Source organism: Hypoxylon trugodes (genome assembly GCF_022578975.1).
Source record: "Hypoxylon trugodes strain CBS 135444 unplaced genomic scaffold F4822scaffold_6, whole genome shotgun sequence".
NCBI classification, from domain to species: domain Eukaryota; kingdom Fungi; phylum Ascomycota; class Sordariomycetes; order Xylariales; family Hypoxylaceae; genus Hypoxylon; species Hypoxylon trugodes.
Genome location: NW_026250021.1, coordinates 2,760,647 through 2,773,789, shown reverse-complemented (window position 1 = coordinate 2,773,789; position 13,143 = coordinate 2,760,647). Strand labels below are relative to the sequence as shown.

Genomic DNA, 13,143 nt, shown 5'->3' with positions numbered 1-13,143 from the left:
TTTCAGGCCCCTTAATACAACTATTTTTTGTGTTAGGCGAATCTCCATATAACTCTGCGAGGAAGGTACTTAGGTACTCAGGTATGTATATCTTAAGAACTCACCCATAACGACTGAAATAGCTCTATATGTAGGTATCTTCTTGGTATTGGTGCATTGCATATTTTTATTTGTGAGGTTTTTACAAAGTCGCGTTACCGGCGAAAAATATAGGCGGACTTTGGTAAAGAGGTTCGGCTGTGGGTGATTTCAAAAATAGGGGTTCTGTGCGTATCAAGTACCTACCTAGGTAGTTACCGAGTAGAGGTAATCTTTATGGGATTTCATGTCAACACTATGTTTACTAACTAAACTCAGCTGAGGCGCATTGATTTCATAGGGTTATACCAGTCGTAGGTATCTAGGTAACTTAATGCAATAGGTTTGACGGCTATGTGAATGGCGTTATGAGGATGGGCTTGGCCTAGGAACCATATGATGTCTTCCTTATCCACCTTCATAGATATTTTATTCAAGCATTAAAGTCATTGTTTTAATTGTGCTATATATATCTTGGAAGGGAGCAGCGGAAGAAAGGCAAGTGCCTCAGAAACAAAATCTCGGTTCCTAAAGCCGCTCAAAGGAAGGTGCCAAATAGTATACAGACCCATTACTCCCCTCGCGCTTTGTATATATGGTTGATGATGGATAAAATTGTTTAAATCGACGGAGTCACTTTCACAAGCTTCTTCCCAAGCTGGCTTCCCTTTAGTGACTTACTTCCATGTCTTGTCCATCCAGAAGAATAACAGGTAGTTTTCAACGATTCTAATTTGTAAATGGCGAAGCAACTAGGACTTCTTTGTTTTGTAATACCACAATCCCCTCGCATGAACAAAGAGAAGTAAAAAAGAGCACCATGTATATAAAGTCAGCCCCGACATCGTGGAGCTGTGAAGGAGAAATAGTTCAATCCACAGTAATAACAATAGAAAAACTAAAGCACATATAACCATGGCGGCTTCTCGAGGAAATCTGGCCAACCGAGAAGGTCTTCAGAATCGTATCTTCGCAGGGAAACTTGATCAAATTGAGCGGCAGTATACAAACTTCTGGAACGTCCCCTGCGCCGCCGCGGACATCGAGGCGTACGAAAAAAGAATTACAGGGCACCAGTACGGTGGACTAGACAAATGGATCAAAGCAACGACACCTTTCACTGATTGGCAACTCAACCCAGTAAACGAAGGTAAGGCCTTGGCCTACAATAGACATTGCCTCTTAATTGGTAACCATTCATCATTCGACGTCGTCCAGTACCCAGAAAACCCGGCACAAGCAGGTATGTCTATGATCCATATTCTAGGTATTCCTAGGGAGAACTTGTTCAACGGCGTGTCGCTGGGTTTCGACAACGTATGTATCATTTGGAGATTGATCTGCCTATTCAAGGTTGAATGGCGCCGACCTCAGTTCCGCCAAGCCGTCTTAGAACACCAGAGACGTGCCATCGAGAGCCGGAACAATGCCGCCCCGGATGACGCGAGACTCGAGGTTGCGGCGAGTCATTGGCGTGAGCTACAAAGCATGATCAATCTAATCACGGAGGATGACTTCGCTTTCGGTCTACACTTATGGCCAGATAACAGCATCGGCCATCTGCACCTTCATATTATCGCCACGCCAGAGATTTTCCGTAGATATAGTACCCTCGCCCACGACGAGAAGACTAAGGATGCATTAGAAGTTGTAGGCCACGTTCTCAGTAGATAGGTGCCATAGAGTTGTAGGATCATCAGTGGACTGGTCAATCTATGGTCTATTAACTGTAGAGCTACTTGAAGACGTATTTAGACACTACTAGATATATAGAGAGAATCTGACTACCTTTAAATCCCTAAAAAGACAACCCCATGATTTACTTTGCATATGACCTCTTTTAGTGAATGCAAATGGGGTTAATCATTGTGGCGTCCTTTCTATTATCGTATTTCTTTATGAATGTATCTCAGGGGTCAATTAATGACGAAACGACTTCAGTTCTTTGTCTCGTCGCCTCTATGGGCCCCTCACAAGGACAAAGAGAAGTAGAAAAGAACATGACGTAAAAAGAGTTGACTTCGTCGTTATAGATCTGTGGGAAATTGTAGATGTATCGGTGACAGTAACAGCAAGTGTAGCCATCGCCAGAGAACGAACTATCGAATAACCGAGTCGTACGTAACCATGGGAGCTTCGCAGTCAAGCCAGATTTTCGTCGGGAAACGTCGAGAAATCAAGAAACAGATTGAAATATTCTGGAAGTACCCATCAGCCCGCTCAGACGTCGATGCATACTATAAAAATGCGGAAAATCATCAATACACAAAGCCTCCTGGGTATAAAGGTTTAAGATGGATCGAGAAGAAAACGCCGTTCACTGACTGGAAAGATAAAATTCTCGCCCACAATGACAAGGTCATTATCATTAGAAATGAAGCGTCTCCTGATATCCGGCAATATACAAAGGGCGAGGAACACAAGGCGGGTATGTCGCTGATCCATGTACTAATTATATCCAAGGAGAATCTGTTCAATGGTGTGTCGCTAGACTCAACCAATGCGGATATCATTCCTCAGGGCATAGATCTATTCAAAACGAGTTGGGATAATGACCCAAGTTTTCGCCAGGCAGTCTTAGATCACCAGGTGGAAATGATTAGGAAGCGGGACCGGAATGTTGATATTGCAATGGGGCATTTTGAGAAGATGAAAGAGAAGGCACAAGCCCTCAGGGCCGACGACTTTACGTTTGGTCTGCACTTATCGCCCGATCATAGCGTTCCCCATTTCCATATCCATGCTATTGCCACGCCGAAAGAGTTTCGCAAACATAGTACCAAGGTCCACGATAAAAAGACCAAGGATGTGCTCGAGGTTTATCACATTGCCAAGAACCGTACCAATGCGTAAGTAGATGTTTTAAAGGAAAGAACCCCCTTTCTATTTTCTATTTTGCCAAGATAATGATGTAAAATGCAAGTTTACTAACAATTGGGTAATTTAGACCTAACCGTCATCGATTCCTAAATGCGTTCATGCCACGAAGTTGGCGCGGCGAGAGGGAAAAGTCCATGCAACAAAAATAATTTAGGGACACATTCATGCGATTTCGTATGAATCACCCACATAGGAAGCCTACAAACGATAAGCCCCATACGTTGCGTTGGATAAATATATTAAGAATCATCGCTAATCTAGGTATAGAATAGGGGTAGATGAGGTTACCCTATGAACAACAGTAATCCAGTACGACTAGCGGTGCCAGATGTGGTCTGGGCAGTGCGCGGTTCGCCATTTGCTCCAGAAGGTCAAGAGGCAGCTTACGTATCGCTCCATCTGTAACCTCAGGAATCGCTGACAGCAAATACTGTCCAATTCTAATTTTAGATTACACAGACCTGAAAATATGTCACTATTGAACATATACACCTTTTACAATGTGAATTGACCTACTCTATAGCTTCTCCTTTGCCTTCCTCTCTTCTCTCACTTTCTGCATGCTCTTCAGCAACGCATGTAAAGTCTGTAGCTTCGGCATGTCCACGCCGGCCCTTTTAGCTATCCGAACTGGATTTCCTAAGATAACTTCAAGCTCCATGGGGCGGCCGGCCTCCCAATCTAAAAGCATGCTTGGTCTGGCCCCGGCATTCCTCTCTGTACTTCGTATGATTCTTTCGGGCGTCGCTAGGTCTTTTGGAAACGGCTTTCCTAAAACCTTAGGTGCTGCTTTCCAAATCTCGTCCATAACTCCCAGAACATGTTCCCTTAGTTCGGGATCGGTCAGTTGGTCGGCGTTACCACGACCACCGGACAACACGGCGGTCGGGTTGAAAGCCGCATTGATGCATAGCTTGTGCCACCGTATTGTCTGTAACTCCAATTCCGTGTGCGTCTCGGCATCACGAATACCGCCATATTTCGTCCACCACTGTGCCAGTCGTTCCATGCATTCATGACCTCGTCGTACGACATCGGCTGACTTATCGTCGGTCGCATTAGACGGTGCGCCGAGCCCGTTGCCATACGGCCCCAAGCTAATTCTCGTCCATCGGTTCTGCCGTATTACTCCATTTCGAATCTGCTCGGCGCTAACGACGGTGACGCCGCTCACTATAGGGTTGTTGGGAAAGCGCTTACGGTAAGGCTCCTCTACACCCACCCCATTTTGTACTAATACTATACATGACTTGGCAGACACTAGCGGTGCGACCGTAGCTGCGTCGTCGGATCGATCGGGGAGGGCTTTGGTTGTGACTATAATGTAGTCCCACCCGTCGGAGGGTAGACTCCGCGAAGGGGGCGAGGTGGAAGATAACGTCGGATTTGGGAGGGCGGCTGATATGGATGGAAACACGGCATAGGGTTCGAAGGTGTAATTTCCGAAGGAATGGGTTTCTAAGGAGACGCCGGAGGCGGCGATGGCTGCATAGTTGGATCGCGCAATAAGTGAAGTATGTATATTTTGTTTAGGCTTCAAAGACGCGTCATTCGTCGCCGCTCTGGTTAGTTTATATCCAGAATAGCGCAGCGTGATCGCGATGAAGGCCTTACATGATGGAGTCGGGACGCATAGAAGCAGCCCACTGCTCCGGCGCCCACAAAGAGGATGTGTACTGGCCTATCAGAGAATGAGTGTAAGTCATTTGTGCTTCGGAGGGGAGATATATGCATCGGTGGCGCACTTTATCGGAGTGTTAGAGTCCGCCATTTCGATTGTGGCTTCAGACTACGAGTGATTCGTATCTAATTTTCGATCTTCAACAGTTGGATCGAATGATGGGGTACACTAAAAGATCATGAGGCTTAAGATAGTGGAAAATGTGTACAAATCGGGGATGAGTCGGGAGTTTCTTTACTGACGTAACGGTTAATTGAAGAGTAAAGTAAGGTTTGCGCTTAAGCAGCTCGGATCCATAATTGATTTGCCGAGGTTGTTATGGAAATGTAGTATTTTCTCATATAAAATACTAACATGTGTATTACTTAAGCCAACCTTACACCACGAGCCTTATAGGCATAATTATAAGGTTAACCTTATAAATCTTTAGAAGTGACTTGGTACTTCCCTGGTGTCAAAATAAGACACATTATGCTTGTACTACTATTCAACTTTGTCGAGAGAACGTATGATATGAGGGACACAAAAGAAAATACAAACATGAAGCGTTATACAAATTTAATAGAAAGAGGATAAAACTAGGTGTGTTGGTGAAACTACCTAGGTAACCTTTCTTTGTAAGTTTACACAAAACACACCGCTAATCGCCTTCGCACGCGAGATTCGGGACCGTTATCAAGCATTCGTTTATGTAGGAGGCTTACTGGAAGGATTCCTCTACACCCTAACGATGATTATGCGCTGATGTTGCTGCTATCTCTCGGAACCAAATCCCCAGCGTCTCGGGCTGGCCCGCCTTTCTATTGTCGCTTTTTCGCTTAAAGGATATGCCGGACAAGCATCTCTACATACACAGAATATGTAATGTATGCAAACATGCATAGGCATATGTACGCGTACATCCGTCCAAATCAGAAAAAGCAAAATTCAGATGTCGGTCAGGATAATGCGGCATCGATCTACGTGGCTCGCACGTATCTGCAGAGCCTTCAATGCGCTCTCGTCGTATCCGTAGGCCTGTTCTGTCCTGTTGAAAACATATTAAGGAGAATCCGAGACACCCAACAATCTAGACCTAGGGGCCCGTTTCCGATCGTGGCGCCCGTGGCGGTTAACAGCTCATCCGTTTCGCCCAGCCTCGACGGTGCCAAGCACTCGGTACTATAAACCACCGCCAGATAATGCGGCGCTAATCTTGTCAAACCCAGCTACGTGTAACTTCCTAGGTAATGGTTGTCTAGAGGAAAAACGTGCCAAGAACTTGAAACAAGACATGCGGAAAGCCACAAACTCCTAGAACAGAAAAATGGGCGCATGCCAAGTCTCATAAAGACAATCGTGGCGGCCTTGACCCGTCGCCCGTTGAAACTCGGAAAAGAGGAGGAAGGGACAACATCCCGGATATTGGAAACACAGTAGATGAGTAATCACTACGGATATGGGGAGAGAAGGATGATGATGGCGTGCGACGTATATCCATTTGTGGCGCGTCCTTCAACAATTATCGACCGCGATCTTTCTGCAGATCGATCTTATGGAGTAGAGTTATGGAAGATTATGGCTTACGCCGGTTTCCTTGCGGACCGGTGCATAATTGCCACGTCCGCCTCTTCAACCCTCCCCCCCCCACAAACATCCAATTTGTCTGACGACGGTACGCCCAACAGCCATAAGCTAGGAATCTAGCTAATGGTGAGGAAGTGCGAATGACAGCATTGTTTCGGTCCTAATGATTTCTCGACAACTCACGTCAGCTCGGGAGGCAAAGATGGGGAGAGTAGAGGGGAGAGGGGAAGATAGAACAGAACTGGTTGCAGGGGAGGGGCTTGCAGGAGGGTCCGTTACTTCCGGTATTATTGTTACACTCGCCTCTCAAGGTGTCTTCCGAGCACGTTCAGGGGCGTTCGCAGACGGTCCAGGCTTGGAGTCCGAGGCACAACTCATTCCACCGTGGCAATCTCGTATCATGGGGGGAAAGGGTCTGGGCTCCGCCGGCGACGCGGGGGGTTACTGAGAAGGGGTCTTATACGGACACGAACTAGGTAGGCCGTCGCGCCGTGCCGTACCCTAGCGGAGATAAAAGCGAAGGGTTTGGGTTACTCATTCCTAATATGGTTATTTTCCAAGTGGTTTTAATTCCTTTTGCAATGGGTAATTATAAACACTAAACACTAATGGACAAGGAAGTCCTAGGCAAAGTGTGGTTCTAAAGAGCCGGACATGGTTCCGTTGCGTAGGGCATACCCCCGGTGCCCATGTTTTGGAACGGCAACCAATATCGCGTGCAGCTCTTGGCTAGATCACATCTTTGACAGCCGCATTAGTCTCACCTATCCAACTATCGTAAAAGGTGGTCTGCATCAACCCTAAATGTGTTGTACTTGTCTCAAATTGGAAGTCCTAACATCTCTGAGTCCTGATTTTCACTCTTTTTTTCTCATTTAGAGGCCATGGTTTGTTACTTGGGTCAGAACAGGGCCCCTTGTTCATGGAGTTTGAGTCACATAAGAAACCCCACGCCATGGAGATGGAGACGGAGATGGCACACCTTGACCATTCCCTCGGACTGCCAATAACTAGGTTGCTGCATGTTAGCGTTGCTGATCACCCTCTGCTAGCCGGCTCTAAACAACTTCATCCATCAGCGCCGACCGGCTTCGTCATTTACGATAGCGAATGGTGCGAGAGGATGAAGATTAAGTGGTCGAAATTGATAAAACTGCATACACACACCTACACGAAACCGACAACCCCGCAGATAATCGCATTATAGCTCAGCCTATCCTATCCCTTATAACTTACCCCAGTCTTTGACCATGTAAGGTAGGTTGCTGATGGATGGAAGGCTGGCTCGCGGGGTTGATCAGGAGCTATCAAAGTTGCACATGTACCTAAGAGTAAAAGTAATTCTTGACTGGTAAGAGATACATGTACGTAATTCTGAAAATGTATCTCGAAAAATTGCTCCCTCCTTACCAGCCTCCCAACCTAGGTATCTATGTAGCTTAGCGAAAAGAGCCTTAAATACCTAGCTGATAATTTAACGTAGCCTCCGCGTCTATCTCGCTTCTTGATACTACCTCATGAGGTCATTTATCACGAAGCTAAGGTTACGGGACATAAGGCCCGCGTCCGTAGATAAGCTAGGCGGGCTTATTTTTATCGTGCGTAGCGATTCGTAGTTCATGATACGATTTTTATCGGTGGTTGCCCAATCTTGATCTGTGGGTTCCAAGGTTGTGTTGTGTTGTACTTGGGTTCTATCTACGACCTCTGAGGAACCAAACCCCTCCGAAATATGAAACGTCAGCTCTCGCGAGTATGGAGTGATGCTGATAGCATTGGTAGATAGACGCGTACCCTTCGATTCCCATACATATTATTGATATCATTCCTAGGCCACGTTTTCAAAATGGCTTAGATTACTTGTCGGTTATCCTAAGTAGGTATTAATATACAGACATACATCATAGAGTTACCTGCGTATGTATCCACCATAGAATTAATTCTCCGATGATAGCTACCTAAGTATTAGCCGCCAAGCAATCCCCGTGATTCATCGTGTCACCATTTGATTTATCCGCTTCTAATACCTTCTTGTACCTGCTGAAAAAAAAGAAGAGGCACAAACTAAGTTATTACGATCAACATCAACAAATGGAATCACATCCCGTTCGTGCCAAGAATAGATCTCCGCCGAGGATCTAGGGGGCGCTCTTCAGGAGGACTCAGCAGCGAGAGCGGAACGAGACGAAACGCGTCGACGACTGGCTAGTTTAGCATTTGTCATGTCACAAGGTCATATGAAGATGGTGTGTAGGAGAAGGGCCGTGACATTCGCTCCGTAGCGTCGGGAAGAGTACCGTTGCCTCTTCAGCTTCTCGGGTTTATTCCCGTACACGGTTCTTTTGTAAATGACAGGGTTAATTAGTTGTGATAACACCTAATATGATACTCAAACTCGAAGGATTGTCTATTGTGGTAATGAATTGTGTATATTGATTGTAAATAATGCGCGCTCTCTTCCCCAGGTTCTGGCCCACCCCCGATGACTACCTAGCCGGCGGCGTGCGCACGCACCTCTTGTCGAAAGCGGGTGTGTATATCCGGGGTTTATACCCCCATATATGTCAGCTTAATAGATGAGGTTTATTCATTGGTGGGCGCGTCGATGAAAGCCCAATCTGACATCGATCGCGGCAAAAAGCTCACCAACCTCGTTACTAAACAACAAAACGGAAGAGTAACGGAATGAATACTGAAACGGAGAGATAAAATAAATGAACAATGTGATGTAATGTGACCTCTACTGATTCCCGGGTTCTCAAGGAGGTTCAAAACGACCTCTCGAGCCCAGGCGCCCAGCAACGGGTTCATAGTCTGCTCTCTGCCAGGAGCGAAAACACTCGCGCCAATGTGGTTGGGCAGCGAATGTCGATAATACGTATGAAACGTATGACTGGCATGATTTTGTTGGGATTTGACTTGATTTTTGAAAGGAAAGCCCAGCGGGTTACTTACATCAGTACTTACTATCGTCATCTCACAATGATTATTGTGTTATTGTATGAATAACGTGAGCATTGTTGTGTATGCGCCTGGTGTCAATGTAGACGTTTCTCTCGAAGCATTCTATGCAAGGTAATTGTGACGAGATCGGAGATGAGTTACATGTCGTTGCATGATAGCGCGACAGCACTGGTAAGGCGTGACCACTCCGGACTGCTTTGGGCCGAGGGGGCTATTCTGGGGATAGCCAACAAGATAGCGACATGGAAGGAGATGAAAGAACCTACATCGATCATTCGAGCTTTCGATTGTTGAACTCCGAAGCTCCGCTGCTGCCCTATGGTGTAAGTAGGTTACAACAAAGCAAGCAACAAACAAAAAGCAACAGCACCAGGGTCGCCCTCTCATCATCCCAAATTGTTGCGTGCCGCGCAATTCCGCGAGCAACACCACCCATGGGGTGAAGTGAAGGAAGCTAAGCTATGTAGGAGCCGAGAGCCCAGCCCAGGAACGACGAATGAAGTCGAGCGAACCGGTCTCCTGGGCAGTGATGGCTCACATCGGCAAGAATCAAGCTTTTTGCGAGCCCATCCATTGAAAGCGGGGAAGTCATAACAGTGTAACTTAAGGGGTATTCTTTTATGATGAGAGTTGCATTTTGGAATGGAGGTGGTGAAGCTTCTGCCCAATAGGACCGACAAGGAAATGGGAGCTGGGACGAAGACGTTTGGGGCTGATGTGTCTTCTTTCCTTTTTGCTCTTTTCTTACGGGATTTGAACACATACTGTAGGGGAAAAGGGCTGTAGGGTGTGTGGGGGTTGCAGGCCAGCCAGTGCCGGGTGCGTAGTCAGAAAACACGGGCTCACGCGTGGGATGGGGAATGTCGCAGGTTTCTGGCCTGATGGGCTTTCACCTTCGCCAATCACGGCTGAAGGAAGGCCAAGTAAACTGGCCCTGCACATTGTCTGCATAGAAGCTGTTGTAGATATGCAAGGCTTTTTGTCCGCTCACATATCAGATTTGCTATTCGCTGCAAGGCGCTAGAAAGAAGCAATTGCTGCTCCAGGCATGTGCAGGCGAACGGTCGAGACGGCTAGCCGAGGCTGGCCATATTAGATACCAGGTATCAATAGCGACTCAGCGATGCGAATGATGCTGCCAACTAGACTAGGAGGACTAGCTCCAAATTTGGAGGGTATATCTGAGAAAATGGAATTGTCGGTTGTGTTGGGTGTCCATGGGGAAGACAAAATGTTGTTGTGGTGGTGGTGGTAATGAAAGTAGCTGTAAGAATTGGGATTATGAGCGCTGCTGGCGCTATCGTTTCCACCGCAACGGGTGCATGAACGACTGGGGAATAATCTTTTTTTTCCTTCTCGCTACTGCGGAACACTGCGGAGAAAAATGCAGCTTACACCGCAAGTACTGTCCTCGTACAAGGTACAAGCACAACAGATCAAAGATCAAACAGGGCGAGCTTCTAGAAGACCCATGGAAGCACCGGACGGAAGGTAACTAGTAGGTGAATCCCAAAGCCTCGGGTACTTCCAACCCATGGGGTCTCTCGGGTTTGCCACCCTCCATTGGACCACGACGCTGGATGCTGAAATTCCGAAAGGTCAGCCTGAGCATTTGTCATTTTAGCCGCAGAGAAGATCTGCTTTCGTTCCTAATTCTGGCGAACGCGCGAGACAACTCGTGTCATCTGTCATCCCCCCTTTTACCCACCATCACGGGCTAGGATGGAAAATGAATAAGAGTGAGGGATTGTGGGAGTGTGTGATGGTTAACGTGGGGTCCATCAGAGGCAACAAAATGGGGAATTGTCTTGTCGCATTGGCGGTTCAAGTTGCTCAATCAAGCTTTCCGAGGTCTAAAAGACCCCTTGATAACGCACCATATACTACTTATGGATTTTATGAGCGATGAGGTATCACTCGCAACCTAGCGGGTTAATGACGGACGGTGGGTTGAAGGATGAAAGTGTTTTGCTTTTTTTTTGTGCCACACACGTTCATTCAAGGGGTGGGTTTATTCCTGGGCCTACACCGTTGACAAACCGCATTGCGTGTTCGTATGTAGGTAGGTAGGTAAGGTAGGCAGGCCAGGTTGCTTGCTTGCTGATGTGGTTTTCGACATTAGGAACAGGTCGTTTAGGAGGGTGACAACCCCATTTCGACACGAATGTTGGCTGGCTAGCTAGGTTTCGTAGGAAGGCCAGGTCAGATCCAGGGGTCCCAGTTACGTCGCTCACTGCCAAGTCCGGGTGCAGGTAGTAGCCACTAAGACGAAATGGACGGTCTTGTGATGCCGCAATTATGGCGGCCCCCGAAGGAAGTTGTGTTGGCGCATTGGGATTTCTGGGGAAATCCGCCATACCGGCCCAAAACCGAATGGCATGTTGACATGGCAATATGCTCGAACTGTCACATATCCGAATGACTAGACAGACAGACAGATACATTACCTAGGTAGGCATAGGGAAAAGGTAATCAAAGCCCAACCTTAGGGAAAAGTAGGGGTCTCTAATTTGGACTGGGCTTGATTGGCGGTTAGACAAACCCGGATGGGTATTCTGAAGTAGAGCAAGCTAGGAGTTCGCCGGGCTTGTTTTGCCACGGGTGGAAAACTTTTGCCTGTGATGTTAGCCGTGTCCCGGCCGGCAAGTCTCGTGTTTCTCAGTAAGCCGGTTGCCACGGCGGTGCATGCTATAGCCGTCACTGGATGGACAGGCCAACTCCGCGGGTAACGTAGTGGCTACCTCCTAGGTAGTGGTACATCTTGTTTTCAGACGAACTACTGCAGTGTGACAGATAGACTACGTATCCAGTAGACAAGGCTGAGAATAAAGCAGAGAGAATAGAAAATAATAAAAAATTTTAGTAATAATAAAAAGTTACTGGCGTGTCAAACGAGCAATTGAAGAAACTATTGTTATGATGGATGGGAGCGCAGTAGGAATTGTTCGACGTCGTATTTTCCTTACGACACAATCCATGCGAGTGACGGAAAGTTGCTGCAAGGTAGAATTGAAGAGGTCGCAGATGACACAGTTGACGGGGACCCGGTAGGTTGGATGAGGTTTTCGGTTGCAAAGTAGCACGACAGCTGGTGTCGCTATCGCAGCTACTACGGTACAACGAAAAGAATATTCGATGGAAGGGCCGGAGCAAGTCGGGTTGGTTGACGACGTTCTATGATGATGGTAAGGCACCCACGGAAGGGAGGGTTAGTAATGGAATTGGGCAGATAGGAATCCAGGGAGGTGTGGTGGGAGGTAGTTTAAGGAGATTCTTCGGCGGGCTAGGGAGGAGACAAGACAAGAGAGGACAGGACAAATAGAGGAGAAAATTTTCACGGCATCGTGACGTGAAATCTTCTTGGATGGGGGTGGATTCGGTGCGAAGTAGGAAAATGCAGGCGGAATTTTGAGAAAGTGGGAGAATGGAAGAAAAGAGAAAGGAAAAGGGAAGGTTAAAAAAAAATAGAATAAAAATAAAATAAATTGGATAAAAATTTGAATGGAATTAAAACAGAAATAGAAATAAAATCCAAGGAACTAGGAGTCGGACGCTTGGGCTAGACGGGGTAAGTCGTTCGCGTCTAAGTGACATTTAATCGTTTTTCGGGCCGGCCAACAGCCTCGATATTCTATTCTTTTTATTGTTTAAATTAGAATAGGGCTGGGCGCAAGTAGTTCCTTATTATCCAATAGATCTAAGCATGTTTGGTACGTATTTTAAATGGATGTAAAAATGTTTGCATTTACTATGGTGGAGGTCAGTGTACTGTGCAAGTGGATAAGTTAGGTAGGTGTATATTGTATATCGTGGGATAGTTGCAGAATCAGATATTCAACATCGTAATATTTCCGTACCTAATAGATATATCTATATGGATATGTATGTTGGAATATCATGTTATGTATTAGGATATTAAAATATTGCACAGCAGTATCACAACATCATCCTCTATGTAGTAAGCTACTACTCAC

The 13,143-nt window shown here is 46.5% G+C and overlaps 3 protein-coding genes across 3 annotated transcripts; 2 read left to right on the top strand and 1 right to left on the bottom strand.

The window, feature by feature from the left end:
- Positions 1-993: 993 nt before the first annotated feature.
- On the top strand, positions 994-1,752 carry F4822DRAFT_444472 (uncharacterized protein; the record flags this gene model as incomplete). The annotated part of the gene is made up of 1 exon (XM_051463245.1): positions 994-1,752. One exon carries the CDS (start codon positions 994-996, stop codon positions 1,750-1,752), a length of 759 nt encoding a protein of 252 aa, XP_051313773.1.
- A 243-nt stretch (positions 1,753-1,995) lies between these two features.
- F4822DRAFT_444470 (uncharacterized protein) lies at positions 1,996-3,107 on the top strand (the record flags this gene model as incomplete). The annotated part of the gene is made up of 2 exons (XM_051463244.1): positions 1,996-2,927; positions 3,026-3,107. Exons 1-2 carry the CDS (start codon positions 2,206-2,208, stop codon positions 3,105-3,107), a joined length of 804 nt encoding a protein of 267 aa, XP_051313772.1. The 5' UTR covers positions 1,996-2,205.
- F4822DRAFT_299118 (2-dehydropantoate 2-reductase) lies at positions 3,025-5,236 on the bottom strand. Its single transcript, XM_051455150.1, has 4 exons — positions 5,005-5,236; positions 4,704-4,764; positions 4,573-4,639; positions 3,025-4,492 (listed from the first exon to the last, which is right to left on the bottom strand). The coding sequence occupies exons 2-4, from the start codon at positions 4,727-4,729 to the stop codon at positions 3,476-3,478; spliced, it is 1,110 nt and encodes a 369-aa protein (XP_051313771.1). The 5' UTR covers positions 4,730-4,764; positions 5,005-5,236; the 3' UTR covers positions 3,025-3,475.
- Between the last annotated feature and the right edge of the window lie 7,907 nt (positions 5,237-13,143).